The following is a 15752-nucleotide window of genomic DNA, read 5'->3' as shown; positions in this document are numbered from 1 at the left end:
GCCGCGCGAGCTGGCGGGCTGTGGCAGCCGTCCCGACGGCGGCTTCCGCCCGTCCCGGGTGGTGGTGGTGGCCAAAACCACCCGGTACGAGTTCGAGCAGCAGCGGTACCGTTACGCGGAGCTCTCTGAGGAGGACCTGAAGCAGTTGGTGGGTCCCGGTGGCCCCCGCCCTTGTGCCTCGGCCCGGCGCTGGTTCGCTCACTGGCTCGGCCGTGACTTTGGGGGTGCGGTTCTGGGAATCGCTCCGCAGGCCGACCCGGGGGAAACGGAGCCCCTGGGCGCCGCTATGGGCAGCGGAAAAGAAGCTATGGTACCGCAGACACACCCCCTTTTACTGGGCAGGACTACCAGGCCCGGGCACTCCGGGGAGCCGGTCTGCTTGAGCCTTTTCCGCGCTGGAACGTGGTTCTCAGACAAGGTTCCAGGAGTTTGTATCAAAAGCTCACGTGTCTCCAGTGCTGGGCAGAGCAGCGGGGAAAATGTGAATGTATGTTGTTAAGTAGCAAGGTCCAGACAAAAGGCAGGTACAGGGTAATTATGAAATACAGCGTCTAGGTCTATATAATATAGTAGTGCCTCCCCAACAGACTATATTTGGTATAGATATTTACTAATATCTTTGCAAAGTATGTAAATACACCTAAGGGGGGAAAAAACCCTGAATATTATCTGCCTTCACTCTTATTCTTGGAACTTCTGATCCCATGTCCCCACCCACTTTAAGGAAACGAGAGTGATGATGCTACCATGAGCAATATGTCCAGAAAAATCTCCATTGGAAATCTCTAATTGTTGACACTGCACCAAAAGGCTTTGGAATAAATTGCCTGTAACCATAATCCTGTAGAATTCTGTGCAAGAGTAGACAGCCTGTTCTGAACTTCTGGTTCGTAATCATCAGCAATCTTTTGGTAATATTTTGTGGAGGTATCAGAATGAAATTGTAAATCATCCTTGTTTAAGTACTGACTGTTTTCAGCATTTAACTTCTTGACTGTTTAATGAGATAATTGAGGAGGGCCCCTGTATTCATCGGGTGGCCATGCTAGGTGCAGGTTTCTCTCCTTTTCCCTAGTGTTTGAAGGTAGCAATTTATAGAAAACATTTACATCATTTAAAGAGTAAATCAGCAAACAGGTGGAGCAGGAGGTCGGAGTAGTTGAATTTGTGTTAGGGAGTGAAGTTGAGGGTGAGATAGGGAATAAAAATGAAGCAAGCGTTTCTGATTTGGGAAAGAGGTGTGCCATATGGGTTGTACTCCTAATTTTGCAGATCTACTTTTTAGAAGTTGTCGGATGCCATATACCCATAAATATGTTCTTCATATTATGGCTTTTATGGAAGCCTCTCACGACAAGTAAAAATAGTATACTTGAGGGCTTCCCTGGTGGCGCAGTGCTTGGGAGTCCGCCTGCCGATGCAGGGGACGCGGGTTCGTGCCCCGTTTCGGGAGGATCCCGCGTGCCGCGGGGCGGCTGGGCCCGTGAGCCATGGCCGCTGGGCCTGCGCGTCCGGAGCCTGTGCTCCGCAAATGGGAGAGGCCACGACAGTGAGAGGCCCGCATAACGCAAGAAAAAAAAAAAAAAAAAAAATAGTATACTTGATTGGCATGTTCAGAGTGTGGGATTGGGGGTCAGGAGCTTGGAGCCAGGCCCAGATTCTCTGTGGTTAACTTCCTTTTAACTTCTGTGGGCCTCCTTGGTGACAGCGATACTTTTTGTGTTGTGCTGGTTTTCAAAGTGCTTTCACCTAGTTCAATGTGTGAAATACTAGGATTGGACTAGGTAGCCTCCAAGGCCCTTTCTGGTATTTTAAAACTGAAGAACTTTTACAAGGCCTCAAGAATATGAGTGGCATCTGAATTAGATTAATTCTTGGACCTCTGAACTAGATTGACACTAATCAAAACTTTTTAAATGTAAGGCAAATCAAGTCTTTAAAAATCGAACTACCTAGTACACCCACTCTGAGTATCTGAAGAGAAATCTGTAATAGGTAAATATTTGCTTATTGCTAAGTATGCTGTTTGGAATAAGAAAACTTTTGAAGTAAAACTTCTGGACTGTAGAACACAGTTTTGAAATAGTTGTTGCTATCATTTCAATTAAGTTTTACTGGATTTGTTTCTTACTGATTTGAGTTTTATCATTTATGTTAAGGCCAGTATTCAGAATGGCATAGTATTAGGTGGAGCCTGGACCAGAGATCAGGAACAGACCAAATAATACTAGACTGTGTGAAGTTGTTCTAAAATGGGATTCTGTAATAGGAATGACATGATGATTAATACTGTTTGCTGTTTTTCTAGGGTAAAAGATACTAAGGTATACGAATCATGTGAATTGGGTAAAAAAGAAAGTGGCCAAGTGCTTACTTGAGTCTTCTGGCACCGTGGCTGGCTGTGTCTCTGGTGTCCTGGTAACCTGAAGTTTTGTACCAGAGGGTTCTCTTTTGCTGTGGTGGTGGTGATTGTTTTGTGGCAGAATAGATCTCTATTAGGTCACTTGTTAAAATGCAAATGGAAGAAGAGCGATGGAGTGCTAGTCTAATTTCATACCCCGAAGTCTTGTGGTTCTCTAACTTTGCAGAAACTTAAACAATTAGAGGAAATACTTCTTAGCTGATAAAGCATGTACAGACTGGATGAAAGTTTGACTTTCATTTGCTCTTTCATATTGGTTTTACATTGGTTTATTTTTAATTCTTGCATTTCCCTTCCCCCAACCTGTCAGTGACTTTTCTTGTGAATAGAGGATTTCTACTCAGTGATTTTACATCTACTGGCTCAAGACTTGGCAAGGGCTAATTGAACTATTATTACAATTTACTTGCATCATAAGTGATATAGCTGTTGGTGGATGTGGAGCTTATATTAACAGAGTTGATGACACTCACAAACTAGACCTTTAGGTGAGTCAAAGCTGATTGGAAAGGGTTTTGACGTCATTAAACATGCCATATTGGCCAAAGAGAATGTTTCATTTCAAAATATTTTAATACATACCAAATAAAAAATGAGCAGTTTCCACCCTTCTCTGCCCCGACTCCAAGTCTTACAACCCCAGAAGCTACCCCCTTTAATGGTTTCCATTTTTAGTTTTTTTAAAAAAATTAATTTCCTGGGCTTCCCTGGTGGCGCAGTGGTTGAGAGTCCACCTGACGATGCAGGGGACATGGGTTCGTGCCCCGGTGCGGGAAGATCCCACATGCCGCGGAGCGGCTGGGCCCGTGAGCCCTGGCCGCTGAGCCTGCGCGTCGGGAGCCTGTGCTCTGCAATGGGAGGGCCACAACAGTGAGAGGCCCGCGTACCGCAAAAAAAAAAAAAAAAAAAAAAAAAAAGTTAATTTCCTAATGGGATTGAATAATTTCATTTAGTGGTCCCTCTATTATTGGTTCACATTCTTCCTAGTTATTGCCTTCTTAGCAGATTTGGGAGTTGCTGTGCCTTGGATTTTGTTTCCCTTACTCAGTTTCCTTAAAACACTGGTATAGCTTAGGTTGTAGTTCTTGGGTAGATAATATTTTTGCCACATGTGCATTGAGTGTAGTGTATGCAATAAGAGTATTTATCAAATTAAAGAACATGATCTGGAGTACTGCCAGAGAGCCTTCTAACGGAGCCTCACTCCTTTAAAATCTTCCAGACACAGGAACCAGAATGGTCTATCCAAAGTGAACATCTGGCCACTTTACTCCTCTGCTTAGAACCCCTCAGAAGCTCCCTATAACCTATAGAGTCACCCAGGGAATTTGTTAGAATGCAGGTACCTGAACCTTATTCTCATCCCCCTCAATATAAAGATTCAGTTTGTGGAGAACTCCCAGACTCTGCCTCTTTGAACCATACCCTTAAGGTTGCTGATGCTTTGTCCAGGGCTTTGCATTTTTAACAAGCTCTCCACGTTTGCAAGTGGTCCCCAGATCAGACTTCGAGAAACATTATTGTAGGTGAACCTTCGTTATCCTTAGTGTGCTAGAACAAGGCCTTTCATGAATTGACTCCTGTCCACCTCTTGAGCTTCATTTCTAATCAGTTCTTGTCTAGAACTTCATTTTCCATTGATTTCAAACTGCTTTAATTTCTATTAGATGTTGCGCTTATTTAATTAACTCATTTATGGATCAGTAGCACATTAAAATAGTTCAAAATGTAAACGATACAGAAGAGTATGCAATGAAAAGTCTTTTTCTTATTCCTGTCACTGGGCACTCAGTTTCTGTCTCTGGAAATAACCAATGTTAATCAATTTCTTGGTTTTCCTTCCAGAAATAATATATACATACAAATCAACAGAGTGAAATATTCTTTTTCTTTATCCCATCCCTTTTTACTCAATGATAACATTATTTCAGCTATTCTTCACCTTGTTCTTTTTTTAATAGTATGTATATAGTACTTATTGTGTGCAGATGCTTTCGTTTATTAAAGTACACTGTGTAATGAATAATATTTGTGTTAATGAGTCAAACACTAAAATACTTAAAACTGGACTTGCTGAGTCAGGAAGTATATGGATTTGAAATTTTAATAGCTATTGCCAAATTGCTTCCCTTAGAGGCTGTGCCAGTGTATACCTTCACCAGCAATATATGAAGGTGCTTGTTTTTTCATAAACAGTTTAGCATACTTTGGGGTCTTTGCCAACCTGGTAGGTGAAAAATGGTATTTCAGGGTAGTTTGATTTGCATCCATCACTGTCTTTACCTTTGTAGCCCCTTTTGCTTTGAATGCTCCTCCATCCTTTAGCCAATTCCTGTTCTTGCTGTGAGGTGAAGCTTACACATTACTCTCACAGGAAGCCATCCTTGGTAACCTTGCTGGGCCTCTCTCTGGCCACCAAGGTTATGTTAAGTATTCTTCACTGTATTTTCATAATACGTATGTTTTTGAGCTTTCCATTTTAGTATATTATCTGTGGTTATTTTCTTCTCTGGAGTTGAGGGCAAGGACTGTATCTTACACATCATCCTCTCTGCCTTTCCATCCCCACTAGTTAAAGGTCGTGAAATGTTTCTGAATTAAAAAAAAAACATTTTTAGTTCTTTCACCCTGAGGCTGCGAGTCCAGGGCCTTATTTCCAGCTGTCAGGCTTCCAAAAGATGTTAGTTGCTAAAAACTTAAGGTAGAGATTACTGATGTGAGTGCCCTGAAAGAGGTTAAATATATTTGATAAACATGCGCCTAAACAAAAGATGATTTTTATTTGACTATAAATTTTTCTTCGGGGGTGCATAAAATGTCTTTAATTCTGTGGAACACTACTTGGAAAATAGAGGCTTAAGGTATGCTCCCATAAATATTTGCAGTTAAATAGGAGACTCATAAAGATGTAAAAGGATTGAATATCACAGTAGCTGGAATTAACCATTAACAGAATCATTGATCAATATGTTTTAGAGCCCTGATTTTCAACCTACACTATGTATCAGGCTTACCTGGGGGAGCCTGTAGCCAGCCATGAAATTGTAAATAACACAATTTATTTTGACGGTGATCACTATATATATATATATATATATATATATTTGTGTGTGTGTGTGTGTGTGTGTGTGTGTGGGTGTGGGTGTGGGTGTGTGGTACGCGGGCCTCTCACTGTTGTGGCCTCTCCCGTTGTGGAGCACAGGCTCTGGACGTGCAGGCTCAGCGGCCATGGCTCTCAGGCCGAGCCGCTCCACGGCATGTGGGATCTTCCTGGACCGGGGCACAAACCCGTGTCCCCTGTATCGGCAGGCGGACTCCCAACCACTGCGCCACCAGGGAAGCCCACTTTTTCTATATATTTAATTATATGGCTTAAGCTCTGAGTTAAGATATTATGCACATTAATATCTTCTCAGCTAGTAAAGTATAAGTTGACTTTATTTTAATATTGTTTTGTGTCTTTAAAAAGTTACATGAGTAATATCATATTCTTTAGAATGTGTCTATTTTTTAGAAATTTTCTTATTCACTATTGGTTTTGAAATTTATGTGTGTTGATATATATTAATTCATTTTAACTGCTGTATAGTATTCCATTCTTTGGATAATTAGGTTGTTTCCAGCTTTTCCACTATTAAAAAAAAATGCTGCAATTAAAAATACAAATAATTTTTCCATAAGCATTGAATAACTCCCTGATTCCCAGTGTTCTCATGAGCACTTGGTAGACTTTAACATTTTTGCCAATGTGATGAGGGTGAAATTGTTATCTTTTATTTTTAAGATACTTAAATAAAGAATAAGGAAGAATTTATAGGTGAAGGAGAGAGAACAGTACTAGTAAGACAGTGGGAAAGGTCATCTTTTTGCCAGTAAAAAGAACTCAAACATTGGTGACCTTAATTCACAGTCAGAAAAATCTTACATCATGATGTACTCATATTTGAAATAGAAGGTAACATGAAGCAGTTTACCCTTGTTACATGTAGTATTGTTTATTTATAATGCTGGTTGTGATCACTGGGTTGGTATGGTACCCATTCTAAGGGCAATTTGAAAATCATTGCTCAAGAGGAAGTAATATTGAGGCTAAACAGGTAAGTGGGCCTTATAAAGTTGTTAAATGCCATGGTTTTATCTCCTAGTGGTTTTCAGTCTTTTAGCAGCAGAACACAACCCTTGCTCAGCCCTACTCTCTTCCCCACAGGAGTGGAGGGATGGGTCAGTTTTCTGAGACGTCACCATTCTGGGACTAGTATGAAAGCAGGCTTCTGGTGGGAGTGGTTAGATGACGAGGGGAATAGGAAATACTTTTTAAGGAAGAAACTCATTTAGAAATTCCAGAGGCAAGCTGTTGCATGAGACCAGATAAGAGTTGATGTTGCCCAGAACTCAAGCAGTGGCAGCATGAACGTAAAGGACAGATTGGAGAAACAGTTTACAGATAGAATTATTGGACTTCACCATTGGCCGGCTATGGAGATAGAGTGTGAAGGGAGAATTAAAGGTGACATCTGGGGTTTACTTTGTTGACTAGGTAAATGGAAGTATTATTAACTGTTGAATGGAATTCAGAAAAGCAAATTAGAATGGGGAATATATAATCAGATTTAGATGGTTTTGTGGAGAGGTACTTGATCTACATGTGGGTGAATATAAAGGTAGGCATTTGAAAATTTGAGCCTGTAGCTCAAGAAATAAGCTTGCCCTAACAGTTTAATTTCATAGGTACTGGTGTATACTTGGTAGATCAAGTCCCTAGAGTGGGGAGATAACGAAAATGAAGTGAGAACGGATAAGAATGCCAAGGAAGGTAACTTGAGCAATCCCAACATATATGGGAGTAGGTAAACAGAATTAAGGGGAATGCAGAAGTAGGAATAAGACAATGGGGAAAGTAAAGGTGAGAGTCTGAGATAAAGAATACATGGAATAGAAATGATCCAAGATAAATACCAAATGTAGCTGAAGAAATATTTAGGGTTCCCTGCACCTGGCCTGATCATACTAGGTAAGCAGTTTACTTTAGCTGTCAATTAGGTACCACTAATCCTTTTAAGGCAATTTTGAATAGTGCTTGGTGTACTATTTAGTTAAGTGTATTCTTCTAAGAGTGCTTAAATTATGCCTAGTGAGTTTACATACCAAACTGTCATTGTCTCACGAGTTGGTGAGACTGTGTTAAATTTATGTGTTAAAGACATATTTCCTTCCCTTACTGGAGTACAAAATATTAACGCTCAGCTGACTAGTAAGACAAGTTTAAAAAATTTGTATTTGTAATAGATTCAGTTTTGGTCAAGTAAAAATGTCTGTGATACTTTAATAAAAGTGTTTGGGCCGTTTAGAAAATAGCCTATCACCTCTGACCTTAAGGTGTGGTGAATTTCTGTCCCTTCAGAGCCCTCTTTTTTTTCCTTTCATGCTGTGTTGTGTTTTAACCTGAGCCGCGTGGGGAGAAGTGATGTTGGCTTTTGGAGATTTTATAAGAAATTTCTATTGCTAATACTGAGTGTGTCTGCCTGTAGAGCTTTTAGGTTCACACTGCTTTTTCCAAGTATCCTAGTGAATAATCATAAAAGAATTTTTTTTTTAATGCCAGTAGGAACTAACAAGCTTTTGGGGAAAAAAAGGAAGAAAATATTAAGAACTTTGTTACAAATACCTAAGGTGTAGCATTGCAGAATTGAGAATGTATTCTAAATTTCAGTAATTTCTCTAATCTCTTAATTGTAAGAGATTTTACAGAGAATTCACGTGTTCTTGTTTGATTGAAGTATGTTTTTAAATCTTTGAAGTGTTGTTATTTTCTGAGGGGGTAGCTAGAAATTCTTACTAGCCTTTGAATATAAAAAAAAACTTTAAAAAATATGAGCCAATTGAATAGTGATTTAAGACTTTCTAATTGATGCTTTTTATTAGTGATTTTTAAAAATGCCTTATCTCTTAGCTGCCTAGCTAGCCAGTACATGTTAATGCAGCTTACTAGCCCAACCAGCTAGATTGTTTATGAAAATGATTAAAGAACTTGTATTCTCTAAATAAATGTATCGAGCATGAGTTGTTAAAGAATTAGTTACAAGAAGAAATGTGAGTAGGAATAAGAATTTATGAAGTGACATTTCTGCTCCAATATTAAGTATTCTAATGCTAAATGAACTTTGTCTTTAGATTTGGAACTTCAGTGTTGCCAGCAAAACATATTAAAATCGTGGAAAACTTAGTTTTCTATTAGTTCTCTATAATTTTTCCCCCGCAAATTCAGATCTCCTTCACCATGTCAAATTGAAGTTTCATAAAACTCAGCTGCTGAGTAATCCTAATTTTCTGGTGTTTTCTGAGAGCCAGGAAGTAAGCACCAAAGCTCCTGAACCACCAGATTAGAATTAATAGTACCGATATGTAGGATTTATGTCCTTTATTCCTGGGTACATGTTCTATATTGTGGAAGCCAAAAATGGGAACATAAGATAAAAATCTGGACAGTGAATTGAACTCTGAAGGCCAGTTACCCTTAAGTTTTATTTATAGCAGGTTAGAAGCAGTAAATTTGATGAAAATATTTTAATACACTTTTCTACCTTTGAATGAGTTCTCACTGAGTTTTCAGTGCTGCATTTAATGCATTTGATTGAGCTCAGCTAATGTTTAACTGAACAGAGTAGTAGGCACTCACATATCTGAATGAATAAATTCAATTTTTTAGAGCTTAATTTCTAGCTATTCAGTGTTTACTCTTGAAATGGCTTCATGAGAGGTAATTATTGTAAAAAATAATATAGCGTGGTAACTTATCTGCTAGAAAATCAGGGGCTTCATATTGAAGCAGGTTAGTTTGAGATGCCTGTTAGATATCCAGAGAAAGATGTCAGAGACACAGTTGGGTACCTTCACCTGGAACCCTAAAGATAGGCCAGGATTAGAGATTGCAATTAGGAGTCATCAGCATCAGCATGCAAGATCTCTTTTAAAGCCCTGAAACTAGAGATCCCCAGGGAGAGAGCAGAGAAGAAAATCACTGTGATCTATATTTACTGAAAGGTGGTTAGTGCAGTTTTAGTTAATCTATGGTTGGGTAATGGAAGTAATAATCTGAATATTAATGCTATGTTCATCCATATTTAGAAATGATACTCTTAGAATAGTTTTTCAGCCCTGATTTACATTGATTTGTTGATCAAAGTAAATGAACGATTATCTAATTATTACCTTGCTTGCTGCTTTCCTTTAGAGAAAATATTCTTAACATTGGTTTGCTCTGTCTAAATATAATGAGGTTTATATCTAGGCATTAAACTGTTGTACAGGCTGTCTCATTTAGTATATGCGAGTTAACATCTATGGATTAATTTTTTTTTCTGTGTGGAATTCAGTTTATTTTTTTCCCCTTTTGAAATTTTTATTGACGTATAGTTGATTTACAATGTTGTGTTAATTTCAGGTGTACAGCTAAGTGATTCAGTTATATATATATATACACACACACACACACACACACATATTTATATACATATATATATATATATAACATTTTTAGATTCTTTTCCTTTATAGGTTATTACAAGATATTTTGAGTATAGTTCCCTGTGCTGTACAGTAGGTCCTTGTTGGTTATCTGTTTTAGATATAGTATTGTGTATATTTTAATTCCAACCTCCTAATTTATCCCTCCCCACCCCTTTCCCCTTTGGTAACTATAAGTTTGTCTTCTGTGTCTGAGAGTTATTTCCATTTTGTAAATAAGTTCACTTGTATCATTTTTATTTTAGATTCCACATATAAATGACATCATATATTTGTCTTCCTCTGTCTGACTTAGTTCACTTAGTATGATAATCTCTAGGTCCATCCATGTTGCTGCAAATGGCATTATTTCATTATTTTTTATGGCTGAGTAATCTTCCACTGTGTATATATACCACATCTCCCTTATCTTTTCATCTGTTGGTGGACATTTAGGCTGCTTCCATGTCTTGGCTGCTGTAGATAGTGCTGCTATGAACATTGGGGTGCATTTATCTTTTCAAATTATAGTTTTCTCTGCATATATGTCCAGGAGTAGAATCGCTGGTTCATATGATAACTCTATTTTTAGTTTTTTAAGGAACCTCCATACCGTTCTCTATAGTGGCTGCCCCAATTTATGTTCCCACCAACAGTGTAGGAGGATTCCCTTTTCTCCACACCGTCTCCAGCATTTATTATTTGTAGATGGGCTAATTTTCAAATAGCCAAATATGTCCTCAGCTTCTCTTCTGAAAAGCATGTTTCCCTGTAGATTATAGAGTGAGGACAACACTATTTTAAAAGTCTTAACTCGGGCATCCCTGGTGGCGCAGCGGTTGAGAGTCCGCCTGCCGATGCAGGGGACACGGGTTCGTGCCCCGGTCCAGGAAGATCCCACATGCCGCGGAGCGGCTGGACCCGTGAGCTGGCCGCTGAGCCTGTGCATCCAGAGCCTGTGCTCCGCAACGGGAGAGGCCACAACAGTGAGAGGCCCGCGTACCGCAAAAAAAAGAAAAAAAAGTCTTAATCCATTATTCATAAACAAGATTGGGAAGGTAGGTATCAAAATATTAACACTCATTATCCCAAGGTAATAAGATTATATGTAGTTTTAATTTTTCATGACTGTATCTTCCATGTTGTGTTGTTTTTATAACCTTTTTAAAAAGAAAAATACATATTATTAAAATATCTAAAATTGGTTTTACTTTATAATTCAGTAAGTAATGATTTAAAACAGAAGAATATAAGATTGTATTTTGGACAGGTACTGAAAAACATATTTTGTATCATAAAGAGGCAAGGCGTAAGGGAATTTGGAAAAGGAAAGAAAACATGCTGTTTTTTTCCTTCTAGTTTTATTGAGATGTAATTAATACACAGCACTGAATAAGTTTAAGGTGTACAGCATAATGATTTGACATACATACATCATGAAATGATTATCACAATAAGTTTAGTGAACATCTGTCATCTCATATAGACATAAAATTAAGGAAATAGAAAATTTTTTTTCTTGTGATGAGACCTCTTAGGGTTTGCTCTCAACAGCTTTCATATATAACACAGAGCAGTGCAAATTATAATTACCATGTTGTCCATTACATCTCTAATACTTATTTATCTTAAAACTTTGTACCTTTTGACTGCCTTCATCCAACTCTACGTCCCTCCATCCCCTGCTTCTAGTAACCACAAATCTTACCTCTTTTTCTATGAGTGAGTTTGTTTTTGAAGTATAATTGATCTACAATGCTATGTTAGTTCCTGTTACAGAACATAGTGATTGGTATTTCTGTACATTTCAAAATGGTCACCACGTAATCATTTCATAACTGTGACCCATTTATTTTGCAACTGTAAGTTTGTACCTCTTAATCTCCCTCACCTATTCTTTCCTTTCCCTACCCCTCTCCCCTCTGGCAATCACCTGTTTGTTCTCTGTATCTATAACTGTTCCTGTTTTGTTACGTTCTTTTTTTTTTTTTGGATCCCGCATATAAGTAAAATCATATAGTATTTGTCTTTCTCTGTCTCACTTAATTGGCTTAGCATAATAATACCCTCTAGGTTCATCCATGCTGTCGCAAATGGCAAGATTTCATTCTTTTTTTTCAAGGCTGGGTAGTATTCCATTGTGTATATATAGGCAGCATAGATATGGGTCTTGTTTTTGTATCCATTCAGCCCCTCTGTGTCTTTTGATTGGAGCATTTAGTCCATTTACATTTAAAATAATTAAGGATAGGTGTATACTTACTGCCATTTTGTTAATTTGGGGGGGTTGTTTTGTAGTTCTTTTTTATTCTTTTCCTTTGTGATTTGATGACTATCTTTAGTATTATCTTTGGATTCCTTTCTGTTTTGTTCATGTGAATCTATTGTTGATTTTTGGTTTGTGTTTACTATGAGGTTTATATCTTGCAATCTGTATATACATGTGACTGTTTTAAGTTCCTGATCTCTTTAAGTTCAAACTCATTTTTGCTCCTTCCTCTCATGTTTACTGTTGGGCATCATGTTTTACATCATTTTGCATATCTCTTGCCTATTTATTGTGGATATAGATGATTTTACTATTTTTGTCTTTTAACCTTTTTACTAGCTTTGTACATAGTTGATTTACTACTTTTACTGTATATTTGCTTTTACCAATGAGCTTTTTCCTTTTGTAATTTTCATATTTCTAGTTGTGGCCTTTTTTTTCCCCTCTGCTTTGAGAAGTCCCTTTAACATTTGTTGTAAAACTGTCTTAGAGGTGCTGGATTCTTATAGCTTTTGCTTGTCTGTAAAACTTTTGATCTCTCCATCAAATCTGAATGAAAGCCCTCCTGTGTAGAGTATTTTTGGTTGTGGGTTTTCCCTTTCTTAACTTTAAATATATCATGCCACTCCCTTCTGGCCCACAGAGTATCTGCTGAAAAGTCAGCTGATAGCCTTATGGGAGTTCCCTTGTCTGTAACTTGTTGTTTTTCCTCTGCTGCTTTTAATATTCTCTCTTTTATCTTTAATTTTTTCCATTTTAATTACTGTGTGTCTTGGTGTGGTCCTCTTTGGGTTAATCCTGTTTGGGACTCTCTGTGCTTCCTGGACCTGGATGTCTATCCTTTCCCATGTTAGGGAACTTTTTAGCTGTTACGTCTACAAATATGTTCTCTGCCCCTTTCTCTCTCTTTTCCTTCTGGGACCCCTATAATGTGAATGTTAGTATGCTTGATGTTGTCCCAGAGGTCTCTTAAATTATCCTCATTTCTTTTTATTTATTTTTTCTCTTTTTCTGTTCAGCTTCAGTGATTTCCACTACTATATCTTTCATCTTTCTGATCCATTCCTTTATGTCATCTAATATAATGTTGATTCCTTCTAGTGTATTTTTCATTTCAGTTATTGTGTTCTTCTCTGTTCGGTTCATCTTTATATTTTCTAACTCTTTGTTAAAATCTTCTGACTTCTCACCCTTTTCATTTCATCTTCTCCAGAGTTCTTTGAACAACTTTATGATCATTACCTTGATCTCTTTATCAGGTTTAGATTGCCTATCTCCACTTCACTTAGTTCTTCTGGGGTTTTATCTTGTTCATTTATTCGGTACATATTCCTCTGTTGCTTCGTTGTTCCTAATTTGCTGTTTTTATTTCTATGTATTTGGTAGGTTGGTTATGTTTTTCCAACCTGGGAGAAGCAGGCTTTTATAGGAGATGTCCTTTGCATGCCAGCAGCACACTCTGCTCTGGTCACCAGACCTGTGTGTGCTAGGGGTGCCCCCTGTGTGGGCTGTATGGGCCCTCCTATGTTGGGCTGACTACTGTGGGTGGTCTGGAAGGCGTTGGCTGGTCCCAGGTCTGGTTGGTTGTCAGGCCCTGCCTTGCGTGGTGGCTGCCAGCTGCTGTTGGGTGGGGCTGGGTCACGAGGCTGCTGGCTGTGGGGCCCTGGGGCTCCTTGTGTTGGTGGGCAGAGCTGGGTTCTGGAGTAGGTGGTTGTGGGGCCAAGGGTCCCGGGTCTAGTCTTGGCCTGCCGATGGGTAGGGCTGGTTCTCAACATGACTGTCTATGGGGTTGGGGGTGTCTCAAAGCTGGTGGGAGGGGCCGGATCCTGCGGCAGTTGGTTGAGAGGCCTAAGGTGCCCCAGAGCTGGTGTTGGTCCACTGGTGGGTGGGGCTGGGGTCAAGAGGATCCCCAGGCTGGTGCCTTCCCACTGGTGGGTGAGGCCAGGTCCTGGGGTTAGTGCCATCACACTGGTGGATGCAGGCAGTCCTGTAGTCTCTGGCTGCAGGGCCCTGGAGGTCTTGGAGTCGGTATTTCAGCCCACCGGTGGCCAGGGCCAGGGCCCAGGGGGTCCTGGGGCTGGTGCCTACCCTCTGGTGGGTGAGGCTGGCCCCCAGACTGTTGCAGGCCCACTGGTGGGCAGAGCCAGGTCCTGGGGTCTCTGATTGCAGGGCTCCGGGGGTCCCAGGGCTAGTGTGAGCATACTGGTGTGTGAGCTGGGTCTTGGGCCCTCTGGTGGACAGGGCTGGGTCCTGGGATATCTGTGGCCTCGGGGTCTTAAGGCAGCAGACCTGTGGGTTCACATCCTGGCAGTAAAAAGCTAGAAGGAGGATTCCAAAATGGTGCTGGCCGTCGCCAGCATCCTCGTGGTAGAACGAGCTTCCCAAAATGACTGTCACCAGTGTCTGTGTCCCCAGGGTGAGCTCTAGTTGCCTCTTGTCTCTGCAGGAGCCTCTCCAGGATCAGCAGGTGGGTCTGACCCAGGCTCCTTTCAAATTACTGCTTCTGCGCTGGGTCCTGGAGCGTGTGAGATTTTGTGTGTGCCCTTTAGGAGTGGAGTCTCTATTCCCCAAAGCCCCGGCTCTCCTGAAAGTAAGCCCTGCTGGCCTTCAAAGCCAAATGTTCTGGGGACTCGTCTTCCCAATGCAGAGCCACTGGGCTGGGGAACCAGTGTGGGGCTCCAACCCCTTGTTCCTTGGGAGGAACCTCTGCAATTGTAAATTATTTCCCCCCGTTTGTGGGTTGCCCACCCAGGGGTATGGGTATTGACTATACTGCATCTCCGAACCTCTTACCTGTCTTGTTGTGGTTCTCTTTTATATCTTCAGTTGTAGGTGATCTTTTCTGCTAGTCTTCTGGTTTTTTTCTTGAATAGTTTCTCTGTAAGTAAGTAGTTGTAATTTTGTTGTATGCCGAAAATAACATGCTTTTTAATTCTAGCATTCACTCTAGTGGACATATTTCCTACTTGATGATTAAATGGATGTTTCTAAACTTCTCTCTCAACATTTTACTTTATGGATTATTTAGAAGACATATACTTTAAAAGAATATTAATGATAAGATAGTGACATTATAAAATATTCTAAATGACTAGGAAAAATAATCCTTGAAGGCTATATGTCTTTATATCTAAAAGTTATCCATTCTCAAGCAGCTAACAAGCCCTTTGTTTGGATTGTGTAAATTCCAAATAGAGTTCATAAATCTGAATACAAGAGAGCTGAAAATCCAAGTAGAACAAAGGTCATCTAACTGCCTTCTAAAATATTAGTTCATCTTTGGTCTTCAGTAGCCATATGCAGTATGTTAAAAATCCATTTAGGAAAAAAAAGCACTCAAGCTGTAAAACATGAGATTTTTGAGATCCTGTTGACCACATGATTCAGGAAACTTACAGCTGTATTTGGTATTAAAACCAAGTTATGATTTTCTGGAACCAGACTTTCTAATTAAGTTTATACTTGTAGGTTTCACATATAGTCATTAAAATGTATCTTCCAAAAAAACAAAACCCCATTCTGTTTTATATAGGGCTTTTTTTTTTTTTTTTTTTTTTT

The 15752-nt window shown here is 39.6% G+C and overlaps 1 protein-coding gene across 2 annotated transcripts in view; it reads left to right on the top strand.

The window, feature by feature from the left end:
- The window catches only part of NADK2 (NAD kinase 2, mitochondrial), a 45364-nt gene that overhangs the window by 270 nt on the left and 29342 nt on the right, over positions 1-15752 (top strand). For both annotated transcript variants that reach the window (XM_007461842.1, XM_007461841.1), the window contains exon 2: positions 1-148. In XM_007461842.1, the coding sequence (XP_007461904.1) occupies positions 1-148 (148 nt within the window). The remainder of the gene's footprint in view (positions 149-15752) is intronic.

Source organism: Lipotes vexillifer, unplaced genomic scaffold, assembly GCF_000442215.2.
Source record: "Lipotes vexillifer unplaced genomic scaffold, Lipotes_vexillifer_v1.1 scaffold715, whole genome shotgun sequence".
Taxonomy (NCBI): Eukaryota; Metazoa; Chordata; class Mammalia; order Artiodactyla; family Lipotidae; genus Lipotes; species Lipotes vexillifer.
This window is presented reverse-complemented; position numbering and strand designations above follow the sequence as displayed.